Source organism: Nylanderia fulva, unplaced genomic scaffold (assembly GCF_048542155.1).
Source record: "Nylanderia fulva isolate GAGA-0341 unplaced genomic scaffold, ASM4854215v1 Scaffold162, whole genome shotgun sequence".
Taxonomy (NCBI): Eukaryota; Metazoa; Arthropoda; class Insecta; order Hymenoptera; family Formicidae; genus Nylanderia; species Nylanderia fulva.
The window spans coordinates 101,756-118,403 of NW_028189857.1; the positions used below are offsets into that span (position 1 = coordinate 101,756).

At 31.1% G+C, this 16,648-nt stretch overlaps 2 protein-coding genes across 4 annotated transcripts in view; both read left to right on the forward strand.

The window, feature by feature from the left end:
• LOC114943642 (uncharacterized) overlaps nt 1-16,648 on the forward strand; it is a 139,029-nt gene that overhangs the window by 76,975 nt on the left and 45,406 nt on the right. For all 3 annotated transcript variants that reach the window (XM_085480953.1, XM_085480955.1, XM_085480954.1), the window contains one exon: nt 15,020-15,627. In XM_085480953.1, the coding sequence (XP_085337079.1) occupies nt 15,020-15,627 (608 nt within the window). The remainder of the gene's footprint in view (nt 1-15,019; nt 15,628-16,648) is intronic.
• LOC146723878 (dynein light chain roadblock-type 2-like) lies at nt 2,735-4,425 on the forward strand. Its single transcript, XM_085480962.1, has 4 exons — nt 2,735-3,167; nt 3,389-3,544; nt 3,661-3,995; nt 4,069-4,425. The coding sequence occupies exons 3-4, from the start codon at nt 3,938-3,940 to the stop codon at nt 4,278-4,280; spliced, it is 270 nt and encodes an 89-aa protein (XP_085337088.1). The 5' UTR covers nt 2,735-3,167; nt 3,389-3,544; nt 3,661-3,937; the 3' UTR covers nt 4,281-4,425.

Here is a 16,648-nt window from a genome sequence, read left to right on the forward strand (position 1 = left end):
TGTCCGTTCTCTCTTTCTCTTCTTCTTGTCGTGGCTTCTGCTTGTTTCCGTCAATGTTACTAACGTGCCCGTCTAACACTTTTTATAATATATTTTGGATATATTAGCGAACAATAAATAATAATAGGACAAATAGGACATTAACGAGTCAAACATAGATATTAGATCATATATAAACACGCACGCTCTCCGATCAAGTAGAGTTTAAAATGAGCTGTCTTTCTGTATTGTTGGTTTGTTATGTGTCATCCTTAATAACTGTTAATAAGTAGCAAAATTGTCAAGAAGGACGATGATAGGTAAGCATATTACCAAGTGTAGGGGATATATATTATAATTTAGACATACGTCAATCGTTAATTTTTTATTAATCGCAGCGCCTACGGAACGGGTTAATTTCTCGCATATTAACGATGAAACTATCCGAGATCTAAGAAAAATCAGAGATCATATCGAGGCGAACATTGTTGGACATGACGAATTAGAACACTTGTTAATTGCTCAAAGACTCTCGATTCTGAATAATTATAATTAAATTCCGATATTATGTGAAGTTGTATGAATTTATATTTCAAGAATTATACTGAAGAAGACCGCGTGCGGTCGAAACGTTTATAGAATGATTTTAATTTGCGTTAGTTTTAATATCTAATGACTGTAGTTTTATAATTTATACATGTAATAAATGGTAGTTGACTGAACATCTCGAATATTCAGCTCGATAAGTTGGCCTTAGATTTATCACTTTGTTTTCAATATACGAGCGACAATTTGTATTAATTTACTTTTTATAATTTTATGTGTTTTTACAAGTCTTCGCCGCTGTAGATGATGGGGACGACGTCGGTCCTGTGGCTGATATAATCCCACCACTGCCACCAATTATTGTGTCTCTGGTGAGACACGAAAAATTTTTCGGGTCTCAGCCGTTTAAAGGATGGGGATCCTAATAATCGGCGGCGTCTCCACTCCGGATTAGTCTTGCAATAGATTTCAGTTTTTCAATAAATCTTTATTTCCTTTAACTCTGGAGTTGATTTAATCCTGGATTCAGCGTGTTGTACATTCGGTTAGATTCGGATTAGCGACTTGTCTGTCTGGATTTTCGTTAGCGACTGACTTCATCGCCTCGCTCTCCGTTCGTGGTGGTCTCCTGTCTTTTCTACATCTTTTGGGAGAAGATGTAGAAAAGCTCTCCCATTGGCTAATTTTATTCACGCGTTTTTTATCTAGGTGCAAGCGAAGCAGGTTAACTCTTCGCTTGTGATTCGAGGTTTCCGGCGTTTCGCTTATTTTCTGTCGCGTTTGCGTCTTCTCGCGATAAGCGCTTTGCGAGAACGTGAGAACGTTTCTCAAACGATTATATAATGCCGACTTACTAATTTATTACTAATATGATATTTAATATAATATAGTTGTAAATCATTTCAGACTATAACAATAGTTTTTAATTTGTTAAGGAACTGAGCGGCATAAGCTTGGATTCAAATATGAAACTGGCTTCTCTGAATGTTGTCTTACTCTTTACCAAAGTACCAATAGATTTGACAATTGAAAGTGTGTCTAGTAGATGTGACAGTATTTCAGAGTGTACGTCCATCTTTAAGAATGACTTTATTATTACCCTCAGATTTGTTCTAAATTCAACATATTTTGATTTTAATATAATAACTTGATTTATATATAGATTTTTGGCACTCCGATGGGCTCTTCCCTGTCACCAATTATAGCAGACTTAGTTTTTTGCGATCTCGAAAATAGGGCAATTAATTTGTTAGTTTTTCCTCTAATTTTCTACTATCGTTACTTAGACGACATTATCTTAGCCGCTTTCAAGGAACAATTCCACTATATTCTTACAACTTTCAATTCTCTACATAAACAAATACAGTTTACTATTGAAATAGATATGGACAGAATTAATTTTCTCAACATGAGGATTAATATAGTTGAAAACTTACTCGTCTTTGACTGATTCCATAAACCTACGTTCTCGAGGAGATTTCTGAATTTTAATTCCAACCACTTTCCCATAAACTTTTCTATAAACGAAGAGTCATCCTTGGTTTCTTGGACAGAGCTTTGACGATCACAAACCATAGTTTTCATAAAAAGAATTTAAATCGTATTGTCAAGATTCTCTTAGAGAATGGCTATCTGCTACCCTTGGATCTTTGCTACTATTAATTTCATATTTTACTTGGGACTTTATCTATTCCTGCCGCCTTTGCTTCCTTCAATTTCTTTATTACCTTTCTCACCTCTTCTTTTCTTATTTCCTTCTTCTCTTCATTCTCTTCCTCCTCCTCTCTTTCTTTTCTTCCTTTCCTCTCCTCTCTCCTTTCCACTTTTCCTTTAACTTCTCCTAGTAGCCTCATGAAATATCCTCACTATTTTCTCTTCTCAATCTCCTCATTTACCCCTTTCCTCCTCATCCTTTCCCTGTTCACTATTTCCCATACCTCTTTTCTCCCTTTTCATCTCCGCTGCCTTCCTTTCCTATCTTTCATTTTTCTCCATCTTCTTCCTATTGCACAGCTTCCTATATTCTCCTTTCCTCTCCCTTGTTGCTTTTCCCTCCTTTTTATCTTTTTCCTTTTCATTTCTATTTTTATTTCTATCGGATGATAATCTGAGTCTATATTGTCCCCTATTCTCAGTCCTCTCACTTTTTCCCTGCTTTCTTCGATCCCTATTACATCAAGAGACACGGTAGTGTCTCGCGACCAGTTAAGGGCGTAGCCGAGACACCGTGTATCTTAACGCGAGTCGGACATTTGAGTCTTTATAATATTTCGAATTCTCAATAACGGCTGAAGCAATCGAGTTTATACTAGACTTAATCGATAGATTGAGTTTGAATTATATAATAAAAGTGTCTTTATTTCTGCTCTACGTGATTTGTAAGCAGAGATATATAATTGCAAAGTCGAAATATGAAAAATTTCTTTTAAGAAACGTCCCCGTCATCATCATTATTATTATCATCATCGACCACGCAAACATAGTAGTATCGTGCTACACGTATTCACACGTATACAACACATGCGCACACATATATCACACGTACACAACACATGAATAGATGCATGTATTGGAAATGTCCATCTCGCACGTTTTACAACAGACGGCGATAGTTGCCCTCCGCTATATTGACAGCGTGCGGGGTTAGATATTTTCAATTTTCAATTTCAATTTTTACATTCAATTTTAATGTTATTATTTGCAAATTTATTGTCATAATAATTTATGTGCAAGTTTACAGTCTGTGATACAAAATCAGATATTTTGCTATTATTTCAATAATATTTCAATTATATAAATGCCTATGTATGAGTATGCATATATTTTTAATAATTTTCTTAATTAGCTTCTATATTTTTTTCAGTTGTACATCAAGCAGGTAGCATTATCAGCTCACTTGTGAGCATGGGTTGGGCAATGGCTAGTTATCATCGCAGCATTCGATTAGCTTAACAAGATAAATCTAATATCAGTGCTATAGGAACTATTTTACAATTTTTCTGGCATTTTCTTATTGCAGGTACATATATATCCAATAATTAATATACAAAATTAAATATTATTCATCACACACTTTGTATCAAAATAATATATTTTTTAAAATTTATTTAATCATTTTTATCATTGTGATTGTAGTGGCAAGGATCTTATTGCTCAGTGTCATTGCAAGCATCTGGCCTGTATATACCATAATATATTGCGTAATACATTGGCTAAGTATGACAATATAGATTTTGATAGATTCCCATGGAATATTGGAATTTTGTCGGACTTACAGTCATCCACCACATATGCAGCCTACAATTAAAGAACGCATTTATTCCATATGATTTGCTTCCGTTATTGGAATATTTAAAATAAAAATTTTATTAATAAATTTCGATGAAATAATTTATAAGAGGTTGAAGAAACTATGAAACAAATTCAGTCTCATAAAAGGGTAGTTGGAACAATAGTGGTGAATGCAGAAGGTATTACATGAGATCATTGACATGATTTACTTGTAGTTGTAAACAAAAATTTATAAAATTATATCTGTTTTAGGTATTCCTATAAAGTCAACATTAGATAATACGACAACAGTTCAATACGCAGGTTTGATAAGTCAATTGTCAGATAAAGCTCGTTCTGTCGTACGTGACTTGAATCCAACAAATGATTTAACTTTCTTGCGCATACGTAGCAAAAAACATAAAATTATGATGGCACCAGATAAAGAATTCATATTAATAGTAGTACAAAATCCAGTTGATTGATATTTAAAAGAAACAAAAATATATTTCAAAGTTAAGATTTATTTCTTTGGTTGTTAATTTAATCTGTATGCTACATTGTGGATGTTAATATCTATTCAATTAAATAAAGAAAAATAAAAGAATAAAGCTTAAAAATTATACAAAATGCAGTATTTAATTACTAATTTAACAAATTATGAACTTTTAGAGTTTTTAAATAGTGCTTTCTTCTTTGGTAACAATATTATATTTTTAAGTTTGATAATTATGAAAATATGTATATATAGTAATTCATGGCATGTTTATTTTTGTATTTAATACAATTATAAATGTACATTTCTCATCAATAAAATATCACAGTATCTTTTTTATAATTTAATTTTAATATTGAGATTGTTTTTATTCAGTGGAAAAAAAAATGTGTAGTTGGTCCCTATTAATTATACATACATATAAGAGTGTCGCACAAATAATTCTATGCAGTCTTTTTAAGATAATATAAAAATACTTATAAATATAATCAATTATAATACATATAATCAAAATTGTATGTATTAAAATTCAATAGCATATAAAAAAGATTTTTTGAAATTATATATATATAATAAAAATCCAACATTTTATATATATATATATATATATATATATAAATATAAATATATATTTATTTATTGTATATCATAAATATATATTTATTTATTTATATTTACCTATCTTTTTTTTATATATAATATATGGTAGAAATACAATGTGAGTTATTTTATTTTGCAAAATTTTTGAAAGTTAAACTATACAATGAAATTATTTCATATAATACCGAGATTCTTTTCATAATAAAGATTAAGAGAGAGTTAGATTTTATCATAAGATTTATAAAAGTCATAAGATAAGGTTAATTGCATATTGTATAATTTATCTCTCATTTTTTAAAGTAAATAAATATCAAAGTTACATTGCTTGAACTGGTGCGTTTGAAGTATGTTGTCTTTTTGAGGGATGCAAGACAATATAGTACAAAAGCATTGCTGTAATTCCCAAGAAAAAGGAAATGATACAAATAATAAAGATTATATTAAAGTACTAAGCCTCTTTAACTGCAGGAGGACAAGCATATTGCCATAATAAATTTGCTGCAATATTTTCAAAAAAGCAGATAACATAGAAAGATAGATGTTTTCAAAATGTTTTGCTATCTACAGCATTGAGATATATAAAAATGTGCACTATGCCAATAACGGAAGCAAATAATATGGAATAAATGCGTTCGTTAATTGTAGGCTGCATATGTGGTGGATGACTGCAAGTCCGACAAAATTCCAATATTCCATGGGAATCTATCAAAATCCATATTGTCATACTTAGCCAATGTATTACACAATATATTATGGTATATACAGGCCAGATGCTTGCAATGACACTGAGCAATAAAATCCTTGCCACTACAATCACAATGATAAAAATGATTAAATAAATTTAAAATAAATTTTTAAAAATATATTATTTTGATACAAATTGTGTGATGAATAATATTTAATTTTGTATATTAATTATTGGATATATATGTACCTAAAATAAGAAAATGCCAGAAAAATTGAATTTGCTTATTTATTTAAAGATGCTTATCATATACAAAAATGAATGATATAATCTCTAAAAACTCACCTTTAAAAAAAGGTAAAAAAAGGCGACCAGTTAAGGGCACACCATTAACAAAAATTATCCATTGCAAACCCATGTACAATAGAATTGTATGAAAAATTATCGATTATAAACCAATGTACAATCGTAACAAAAGTAATGAAATAAAAAAAAAATTGCGCCAAGTGAAAGTAGAAACTTGTACCAGTGGAAAATTAAAGTTGCAGACATATATAGAGTCGTATAATGAATCAATAAAAATTTAAATTTGCAAATGTAAAATTGTACCATAAAAAAACTTATCTTTTAAAAAAAAAGATAAACAAGATGCCAAGTCCATGCGCCATGTGAAAAAGTGTTAAACAAAAAAGTATTTTTAAGTAAAAAAATCTATCAATTGACAAAAATTTATGTTCTAAAATTAATATCTCTACAAAAAGTAATGTCCAATTATTGCGCGAATAAATAAACATTTTTATAAAAAATTAAAATTTAAAAACTTATGCAAATTTAAAATTAATATAAAATAAAAAGAAATAAAAAAATTTTAGTTAAAAAAACTGGGCGCGCTGCAATGAGTTTAAAAGTAACAATTTAATTTTAATATCATTAGAATATTATTTAGCAGCGCGCCCAGTTTTTTTAACTAAAATTTTTTTATTTCTTTTTATTTTATATTAATTTTAAATTTGCATAAGTTTTTAAATTTTAATATTTTATAAAAATGTTTATTTATTCGCGCAATAATTGGACATTACTTTTTGTAGAGATATTAATTTTAGAACATAAATTTTTGTCAATTGATAGATTTTTTTACTTAAAAATACTTTTTTGTTTAACACTTTTTCACATGGCGCATGGACTTGGCATCTTGTTTATCTTTTTTTTTAAAAGATAAGTTTTTTATGGTACAATTTTACATTTGCAAATTTAAATTTTTATTGATTCATTATACGACTCTATATATGTCTGCAACTTTAATTTTCCACTGGTACAAGTTTCTACTTTCACTTGGCGCAATTTTTTTTTTATTTCATTACTTTTGTTACGATTGTACATTGGTTTATAATCGATAATTTTTCATACAATTCTATTGTACATGGGTTTGCAATGGATAATTTTTGTTAATGGTGTGCCCTTAACTGGTCGCCTTTTTTTACCTTTTTTTAAAGGTGATAATCTATCACTGTGTTCCCCTTCCCTCTTGTAAATGTCCACTCTCCTTCCTCATCTTCTCTCGCATTCTCATTCATTGTACTCCACTCTTTCTCCTCCAGAAAATTTATCAATTCTCCCTTCTGTATTAATCACTTTGTCCTTTGAAGGAATATGCAAATAAAAGTAAGGATTTCCATTTAAAAAATTCAAAGTATAATTTTTTTGTGATCTTGATGGTGCTATTCAAAATTACATTAATATTACTATATAGTGCACCATTTAAGGGGATGTTGCCGTAGTTTTGTTTTACTGATTTTAAGTTAGGTTAGGTTCACTTTTTATTGAATATACAAATTGAAAATTTTTTCACAATGAAAGTACTGATAATAATGAATGGGGAGCGCTGTCCTGTAACTAACTTTTGCTATTTTATGCCATCAATTCCGCATGCACATATACATACATAATTAATTCAATTACGAATCTTTTGATACAGACTTTGAATCTTATTTTTATTACTTCTATATTATTCTTTCATAATATCTATTGGGAGCGCCATATTTTTTGCTCAAATAAACTGCAGAACTTTTGTATTAAATATAACTATTCTTATAAGCTGATGCAAGCCTATGAGCTAAAAAAACTGTAATTTTTTAACTTTTATTTTTTTTATGCAAAATCACAGCGGTCAACGCTTCAAAAGTTTTTGAGGATACAATGCTTGATTTATAAACAATTTATCATTTGTTCTTTTGATATTGATTCCTAAAAATAAATGTAATTCACCTAGGTCTTTCATATAAAATCTTCTGCTTAAAACAGACTTAATTTCTTAAATTTTCTTCAAATCATTTCCCGTAATAATTATATCATCAACATAAAGCAGTAAAAAAAGTTTATAATTTCCTGTTTTATTAACATACAGACACTTGTCTGTTTCCGAGTTTCGTAAACCGTGGCTTTTCACACAAAGTTATCAAATATTTCGATCCATGCTCTTGATGTTTGTTTAATTGTTCCATATAGAGTCTTCCGAAGCCTACAAGATTTTGTTGACATTTATATCCTACTGGAATTTTTATCTAAATCTCTTCCTTAAGCACGCCATGCAAAAATGCATTTTTAACATCCATTTGATAATCAGGAAAATTATCTTCAATAATTACTAATAATAAAATTCTCACCGTTAATATCGCTACAGGTGCATAAGTTTCTTTGTAATCAAGTCCTCTTCTTTGTGAACAACCTTTGATGATCAAACGAGTTTTATAACGCTTCTATTCTTTTTTACTATTAGCTTTAATTCTAAAAATCCATTTGTTGTCTATAGGTCGTTTTCCAGTAGAAAGTTTTACTAAATTTCATGTATGATTCAAATCCAAAGCTGCAAACTTCTCCTGAATTGCATGAATCCATTATTCCTTGTCTTCTCTGGATTCAATGTCCTCGAATGTTTCAGGCACATCATTAATAAAACCTTCCACATTTAAAGCAAGTGCTGCATACTTTTTTAGATACTTAGGTCTTGATTTTAATCTCTCACTTCGTCGAGATAAGTTAATTGATTTCTCTTGTGACACATCCTCGAAATCAAAGAATTCATCTTTACTATAATAGAATTACTAGATATATTATTCGACTTTTTTTAACTCAGGCCTTCCTAGAACTTTATTGCTATAAACTCTTGTTGTATTTTAAAATCTTTTTTGTTCTTCTTTTCTGGAATCTCTTGAAGTTGATTTTCTTGATAGAATGATCCATAATCATCAAATTCAAATTTAGTTTTATCAAATATGACGTTCTTGCCGAATAGAATTTTTTTATCTTCAGGACATCATAAACAATATTCATTAACGCAGTAACCTGTCATATAACATTTCTTCGATCTTGTTTCAAATTTTTCTGATAAAATTTTCTTTGGTATACATAGAAATGCAATACATCAAAAAACTCTGAGTTTGTTTATTGACAGTTTCTTATTATTTCACATTGCAGCAGGAATTTTTCCATTTAGTGCAGAGGTAGGACTTTTACTACGTATATAGTTTCCAGTATAGCTTCAAACCAAAAACTTTTAGCAAGTTTTGAACCGAGTAACACACAACGTGTTCTTTCAATTAGAATCCTATTTATATGTTCAGATATTACATTTTATTGAGGAGTACATCTTAAATTCAAATTGAATTCCTTTTCCTTAGAAAAACTTCTTTATTTCATTTGAAATATACTCACGCCCATTGTCGCACCTAAATCGACTTATCTTTAAATTAAAATGAGCAGTTGGCCATTGCTTTATAACATTTAAAGTAATGAAGTATTTCAGATTTATGCTTGAGTAAGTATACTGTAGTAAAATGATCACCAACAAAAAATAATCATCAACAAAAGTTAGAACATACCTCTTCTTATCATAAGACGTAGAAGTTACTGGACCGAATAAGTCACTATGAATGAGTTGCAGCGGACGTTTTGCTCGAATTCGTGTCTGCTTGTGTGGTTGTTACGTCTGTTTTCCTTCAATGTAAGTTTGGCATATTGCCATTGTTGATTTGCTCAGATCTTCTTTAATTCCTTCCACTTAATCTTAAAGATGTTTCTCACTGTCGATATTCAGATGCCCCATTCGCTTGTGTCACAGTTCAAGACTTTTCAGTTATTGTACATGCATTTGCATTTGCTTCCTTACATCTGAAGCTTAACATATAGATTTGTTATTTTTGTCTCAACGCTACAGCTATTTTCTTTATTTCTTAGTCCCTTTCTACCTTCAAAAATTACACGAAATCCATTTATTTCTAATTTTGGAACCGACAGATTTTACTGTAAATCAGGAATTATCAACACATATTTAATTTTAATAACATTCTCATTACCATCAACTATACGTACTACTTTTATTTTCTCCAACTTGACTAGTTTGAAGAAAAGTTCCAGTTTTTGTAATTGAAATATTTATAGGACTTGATAGTTTTCTAATATTTCTGAGTGGCACATTGTTACCTGCAAAATGTTCAGATACTCCTGAATCTAATAGCCAATTAATTGTACGTTTATTACAATTTCGAATGAAGACCGGAAAACAATAATTTCCAGTTTCTCCAGTTTTAGTTAAATCTCCTTCGAAGCTACATTGGCTGTTTTCGTATTATTATTCTGATTTATTTTATTTTGTGGTCTCCTACGACAATCTATAGCTTTGTGTCCTTTTATACCACAATTATTACAAGCAAACAGAAAACGTTGTTGACCAGTTTTGTTTTGAATTGGTTTGTTTTTATATTTATTTTTACTAACGATATTATTACCTATTGTGAAAGCTGTAGAAGATTGTACCTCGCCTTTTGATTTTCGTTTTAGATCACTTTGCTTTGATTCTTCATCAAGTAGCCGATTCTTTACAAAACTTAATTAATTTAAGTTAATTTTCTCAATAGAAAGAGTTTCTATTGCAGTTACAACAGTATCATACTCCGTAGGCATTGTTAGTAAAAGATGAAACACAATGTCTGATTTTTCTAATTTCGCTCCGGTAAACCGCAATTCACGTATAAGCTTGTCAAATTTCAACAAATAATTTGAAAGAATATCGTTGGCAGCATTAAATTTCATCGATAGAAGAGTTTTTCGAATAAGCTATCCCGTGATTCTTTTCCTTTCAAACGTACTACATAGAGATTGCCAAATATCATATGCAGTTTCTTGATCCTTTGCATACTCCAAATAACTATGAGGAATTCTATGTATGAGTTGAAACCTGCACTTCCTGTTCTTTCTATGTTCAGCAAGGCTTACTTCTTTTGCATTCCGTTGCTCCATTTGTATCTTAAATTAATATTTCCACCATTTCTTTATATAACTTTTCTATATAAGTTATTAAATCTTACACAGAGATTTAATAAAATTTTGTAAAGACAATCCGAATGTTCTATTCACACGCGCGGACAAGGGTAATGCTACGGTGGCAATGGAAAGATCTCATTATATTAACAAAATGGAAAACGTTTTAAAAGATGTCAACACTTACACTATTGTTAAAAAAAATCCGTGCAAAAAAATAGAGAACGATTTGAATGATTTGTTGAAGAGATGGCTTAAGGAAGATTATATTTCAAAAAACGAATATTATAAATTACGTTGTAGTGATTCTCTCCTTCCAAAAGCGTATGGATTACCTAAAATCCATAAGGAAAACTATCCAGTTAGAATCATAGTTTCATCGGTTGATACAGCTCTATACTCGCTGGCTTCGTTTTTACAAAACACCTTACGAACTAGTCTACCCAAAGCGAAAAGTCATATTAATAATAGTTTTGATTTGTACAGCATATTGTCTGGTAAAAAGATTGATGAGAATGATAGGATGTTTTCCTTGGATGTGGTGTCTTTGTTTACGAACGTTCCTCTGGATCTTGCGATTGACGGTATTAACGATAGATGGGATCACATTGGAATAAATACTAAAATACCGAAAAACGAATTTTTGGGGGGTATAAAATTCATATTGACTTCTACATATTTTACATTTGATGACATAATTTATAAACAGACGTTTGGGACCCCTATGGGGTCACCGTTATCACCAATTATTGCAGACCTGGTTATGCAAGATCTTGAGGATACAGTTCTCAAAGCGTTGAATTTGGAATGTTTGTTTTATTTTCGTTATGTGGATGACATAATAGTGGCCACCTCTATGACTAATATGACTCAGATTGTGAATAATTTTAACAACTATCATGAAAGACTTAAATTCACGGTCGAACAAGAGGTTAACCATAGCTTGAATTTCTTAGATTTATCACTTAAAATTATTAATAACAAAATATATATAGACTGGTATCAAAAAGAAACCTTCTCAGGAAGGACGTTATCATTTTATTCAAACCACCCACTATGCCACAAAATAGGAATAATATATAACCTTGTAGACAGATGTCTATTGCTATCACATCCACTATTTTTTAATAAAAATTTGGAGTTAATTATTAATATACTCAGAAGCAATGGTTACCCTCTTGATCTGATTTTTAACAAAATTAATCATCGGATAGAACACATCATATCTAAGGGGAGCATTATAGAGAGACAGGCCAACATAGAAAGAACAAAAAGTATAAGAAATGACTCGGTCAATAAAAAATTCTTTGTCATTCCGTATATAGATGGGATCTCAGAAATGATTGTTTCCTCGGTAAAAAATAAAAATTGTATGGTAGGGTATAGATGTCTCAACAAACTGGATAATATTATTAAAGCGCAGAAAGATAAAACTAAACATCCATGCAATTCGAATGTGGTTTATAAGATCAGTTGCAATAATTGTAATGCATCTTATGTAGGCCAAACAAAGAGGCAATTGCAGACGCGAATAAAAGAACATAAAAATAATATTAGGTTGGACTCAACGAAACATTCAGTAATTTCTGAACACATAATAAATGAACATCATACTTTTAATTGGGACAATGTTAAGATCATGGACAACGAAAATAATTATTATAAAAGACTCATTTCTGAGATGCTACATATCAAGGAACAAAAAAATGGACTAAATTTAAACAAAGATACTGAGTTACTTAGCGAGTCGTATTTTGATATTTTGGATATATTAGCGAACAAGAAATAATAATAGGACAAATAGGACATTAACGAGTAAAACATAGATATTAGATCATATATAAACACGCACGCTCTCCGATCAAGTAGAGTTTAAAATGAGCTGTCTTTCTGTATTGTTGGTTTGTTATGTGTCATCCTTAATAACTGTTAATAAGTAGCAAAATTATCAAGAAGAACGATGATAGGTAAGCATACTACCAATTGTAGGGGATACATATTATAATTTGGACATGCGTTGATCGGTAATTTTTTATAAATCGCAGCGCCTACGGAACGGGTTAATTTCTCGCATATTAACGATGAAACTATCCGAGATCTGAACAAAATCAGGGATCATATCGAGGCGAACATTGTTGGACAGGACGGATTGAAACACGCGTTAATTACTCAAAAACTCTTGATTCTGAATAACTATAATTAAATTTCAATATTATGTGAATTGTAAGAATTTATATTTCAATAATTATACTGAAGAAGACCGCGTGCGGTCGAAACGTTTATAGAATGATTGTAATTTGCGTTAGTTTTAATATAATGACTGTAGTTTTATAATTTATACATGTAATAAATGGTAGTTGACTGAACATCTCGAATATTCAGCTCGATAAGTTGGCCTTATATTTATCACTTTGTTTTCAATATACGAGCGACAATTGTATTAATTTATTATTAAATCTTGTTCTGTCAGTAGAGTCTCAATCCTAAATTTCTAATTATTAAAATTTGTGCCGTTAAACAGCGGAACTCAATACTTTTCTCCATCTTCAACTATCATACTTAAAGAAGGTTAACTGTCTTTGATTCAAATTTAAATAGCAATTTTAAATTTTAAATATCTTTTATATTATATCTATTCTTTCTTTAAACGACTTTACTACCATAACCTGTTGACTAAAGCGCAGAAAGGAATACTATATTCTTGAGTAGATATTAATCAATTATATATTTTAATATAATCAATTTACAATCAGGACACACACACAACAAAACATTCCAACAGTAAAAAAAGGTCATAAACAAAAAGAAATTTGTTACAAGAGTTAATTTGACTACAAATTAAAATTAAGGGGATGCTGGAGTGACAACCGAACTCTGATAGGTTAGCACCACACATCTAAACATATGCACGTATATAACACATATGCGTGAAAATGTTTTTAATATATAACTTTTTTATTAGACTTGCAATTTCCCTTTTAATTGTTCACTAATATTTCTTCATATTATCTTATCGCGTATACTATATTTTATGCGCAGACAAACTGCAGAACTTTTTTATTAAATAAGTATTGTTACGCACTGACACAAATAAAGTCGATAACAAAATTGTAATTTTTGATTTTTATATGATTTATATATGCAATCATAGTTAGCGCGGTCCGTTTATATAAGTACTGTAATCGTGGAAAAGGATTTATTGATCACTATAGTTAATAAAAAGGTATATAAAAAAATCTAAATATTCGCATTTGGTCGGTAAAAACATACCTGCAGCATTCCCTTAATAATTAAAGTTAAATTGCTTAATTTAACAGAGTAAAAAAAGCTATATATTAATACAATAGTGCATTTTATTTAACAAACGTACAAAATATATGCGTTGCTCGTTACTGCAAAATGCGACACAGAGAATACTGAGAAGACAAAAAGGAGAAGAAGCTCAGCGACAGTCTCGCGAAGTTGTGTCCGGATAGAGGTGCTGTAAGCACAAAATGAAGCGATTTGTGGACACTCGCGTATCGTCCGAATAATTATAGTTTTAACAATAGTTATGTTATGTGTTTATTATACATATAAGTTGGGATCCAGTGCGACATTGTGCTGAAAATTATAATAGTATGATGGTGACATCAATCTTTTCTTAAATTTAGAAGTAACTATTTCTATATTCGCGGACATAACAATATTATCGTTTATAAGACTATATATTAAAGTATAAAGTCATTTTTATTATATGACAAAGACTCAATATTGATTAGTTTATTAAAAACTAAAACTAAATTAAATTTAGACGGTATTAAAATTTGATAATCTAATTTTAACTAGAAACGAGCTGTATACGGGTATAATCTTTACTGTTCATTCTGTTCACTACATGTAACTCTCTTACGGTGTAAGATATATTACAATATAAATACTATAATATGTAATATATTATAATACTAAAAAAAGGAAAAAATAGAAAAAAAATAAAAGGAAAAAACTGAATGCAGAGAGAGAGGGAGAAGGGGGAGAAAGAGGAGAAAAAGGGAGGAGAGGGAGGGGGAAAGAGAAGGAGAGGGGGAGGAGAGAAAGAGAGATTTTATTATATTATTATTCTCAATTTAAATTTTTATTTTTTCTAGCTCGCATCTGTTCACGATTATTCTATTGTGGAGTATCCTTCCATTAAATCAAGCGCAATGGAAACCCTGCATTGAACTGAAACAGGATCTTCCGATTCCTTGCCAGTGTGCTCTATCCATGAATAATCCACAATTAATTGAAATGGACTGCGATCGAGTGATTTTTACTCGCGACACTGCGAACATCTTATATGATCAGCCAATTATATCGATTAGCCAGAAATATTGTGGCTATCAAACTTTACCAGAAGATCTTAATTTCACTCTAACTCTTAGGAAACTGGACTTGTCAAGCAATATGATCTATCGGTTAACAGATCGTGTATTGAAATTTCAGAGTGAACTATTTGAGCTTCGACTTGCCGATAATCTGTTGGGTGATAGTCTAAACCCTATATTTTCTAGTAACGGATTTCACAACATGGAAAAACTCAAAATACTCGATCTCAGTAGAAATGGTCTTAGAAGTATTGAAGGAGGAACCTTAAAAGGATGTACGAATTTGGAGGAGCTATATCTTGATGGCAACAATTTGACTACGGTACCTACTGCCTCTTTAAAAGGTCCACGAGCCATTAGAGTATTGTCCCTGGCTCAAAACAATATCGGTATGGTTACAATAAAATTTATAACGTCAATAATTTAAAGCTATTGTATATTAAAGATTTTTTGCTATTTTTTTATATATTAATTAAAATTCTATAATTATATTGTTGCGCCCCTGGATCTGCACTCTCATTTCCTAAGACGTTTCCAGGAGATCGTCGTCAAGAGAGTTGTTGATAAACAACCTCCGACTTACTTTTGTTTATCGTCGCCATCTGTCAGTCTTGGTCTAGCTGTCAAGTCCGATTGACGTTACGACACCGCAGACACGATTTCCATTAATTATTACAAAATGTAATTTATCTTCAACTGTATTTTCCCTGGGTCGACCCATTAAAAACTTAACTTGTGTTCAAACGAGTCTTCATTTCATTTCGCGCGCAAGTGAGAGTGATTGTGTGTGTGTGTGACCGCACGAGAAGGGTCCGGAAAGCGCAACATTTTGGGGGCTCGTCCGGGATCGCCCACGACATTCCAAAGGACCAACAAGGAAGAACTGCGACATAATGGCAACGAGTCATTCTCCGAGAGCAACGCGATCTCGAGCGGAACGTCGTTCTGTCAACGAGACTTCCTCCGAGTCGGAAATGCTCCAAACTGCATTGCGAGAACTGCGGGAAATGCGTGCTGAGCGAGAGCAACAACAAGCTCACTTCGAAGTTCTTCTTTGAAAAAAGGACGATCAATTACGACAACTTAAACAGCGGATGTCACAGCAAAATCAGCTAAGTCCTTCTAATAATAGAGCTTCCGGGGACACACATAATATACAGGGAACTTGTGCGATAGCCGCGATTGAGTCGACCAACGATTTTCGCGCGAAAACGGGCTTTAAATTGAAGCCCGATACGTACGACGGAAAAGTTCCGCTGCGGGAATTCCTCTCCCAATTTCTTTTGATCGCGATGGCAAATAATTGGGATGATAAGATGAAAACGATAACTCTCGCCGCGAATTTAAGGGGAAAAGCGCGAACTGTGTTAGAGAATATTGAGAATTTTGAAGATCTAACTTTTGTGGAAT

Coding starts and splice junctions, on each gene's coding strand:
- LOC146723878 (XM_085480962.1), top strand. CDS start 3,938: ATGAAACAAATTCAGTCTCATAAAAGGGTAGTTGGAACAATAGTGGTG. Junction 3,996..4,068: donor AATAGTGGTGAATGCAGAAG/GTATTACATGAG, acceptor TATCTGTTTTAG/GTATTCCTATAAAGTCAACA.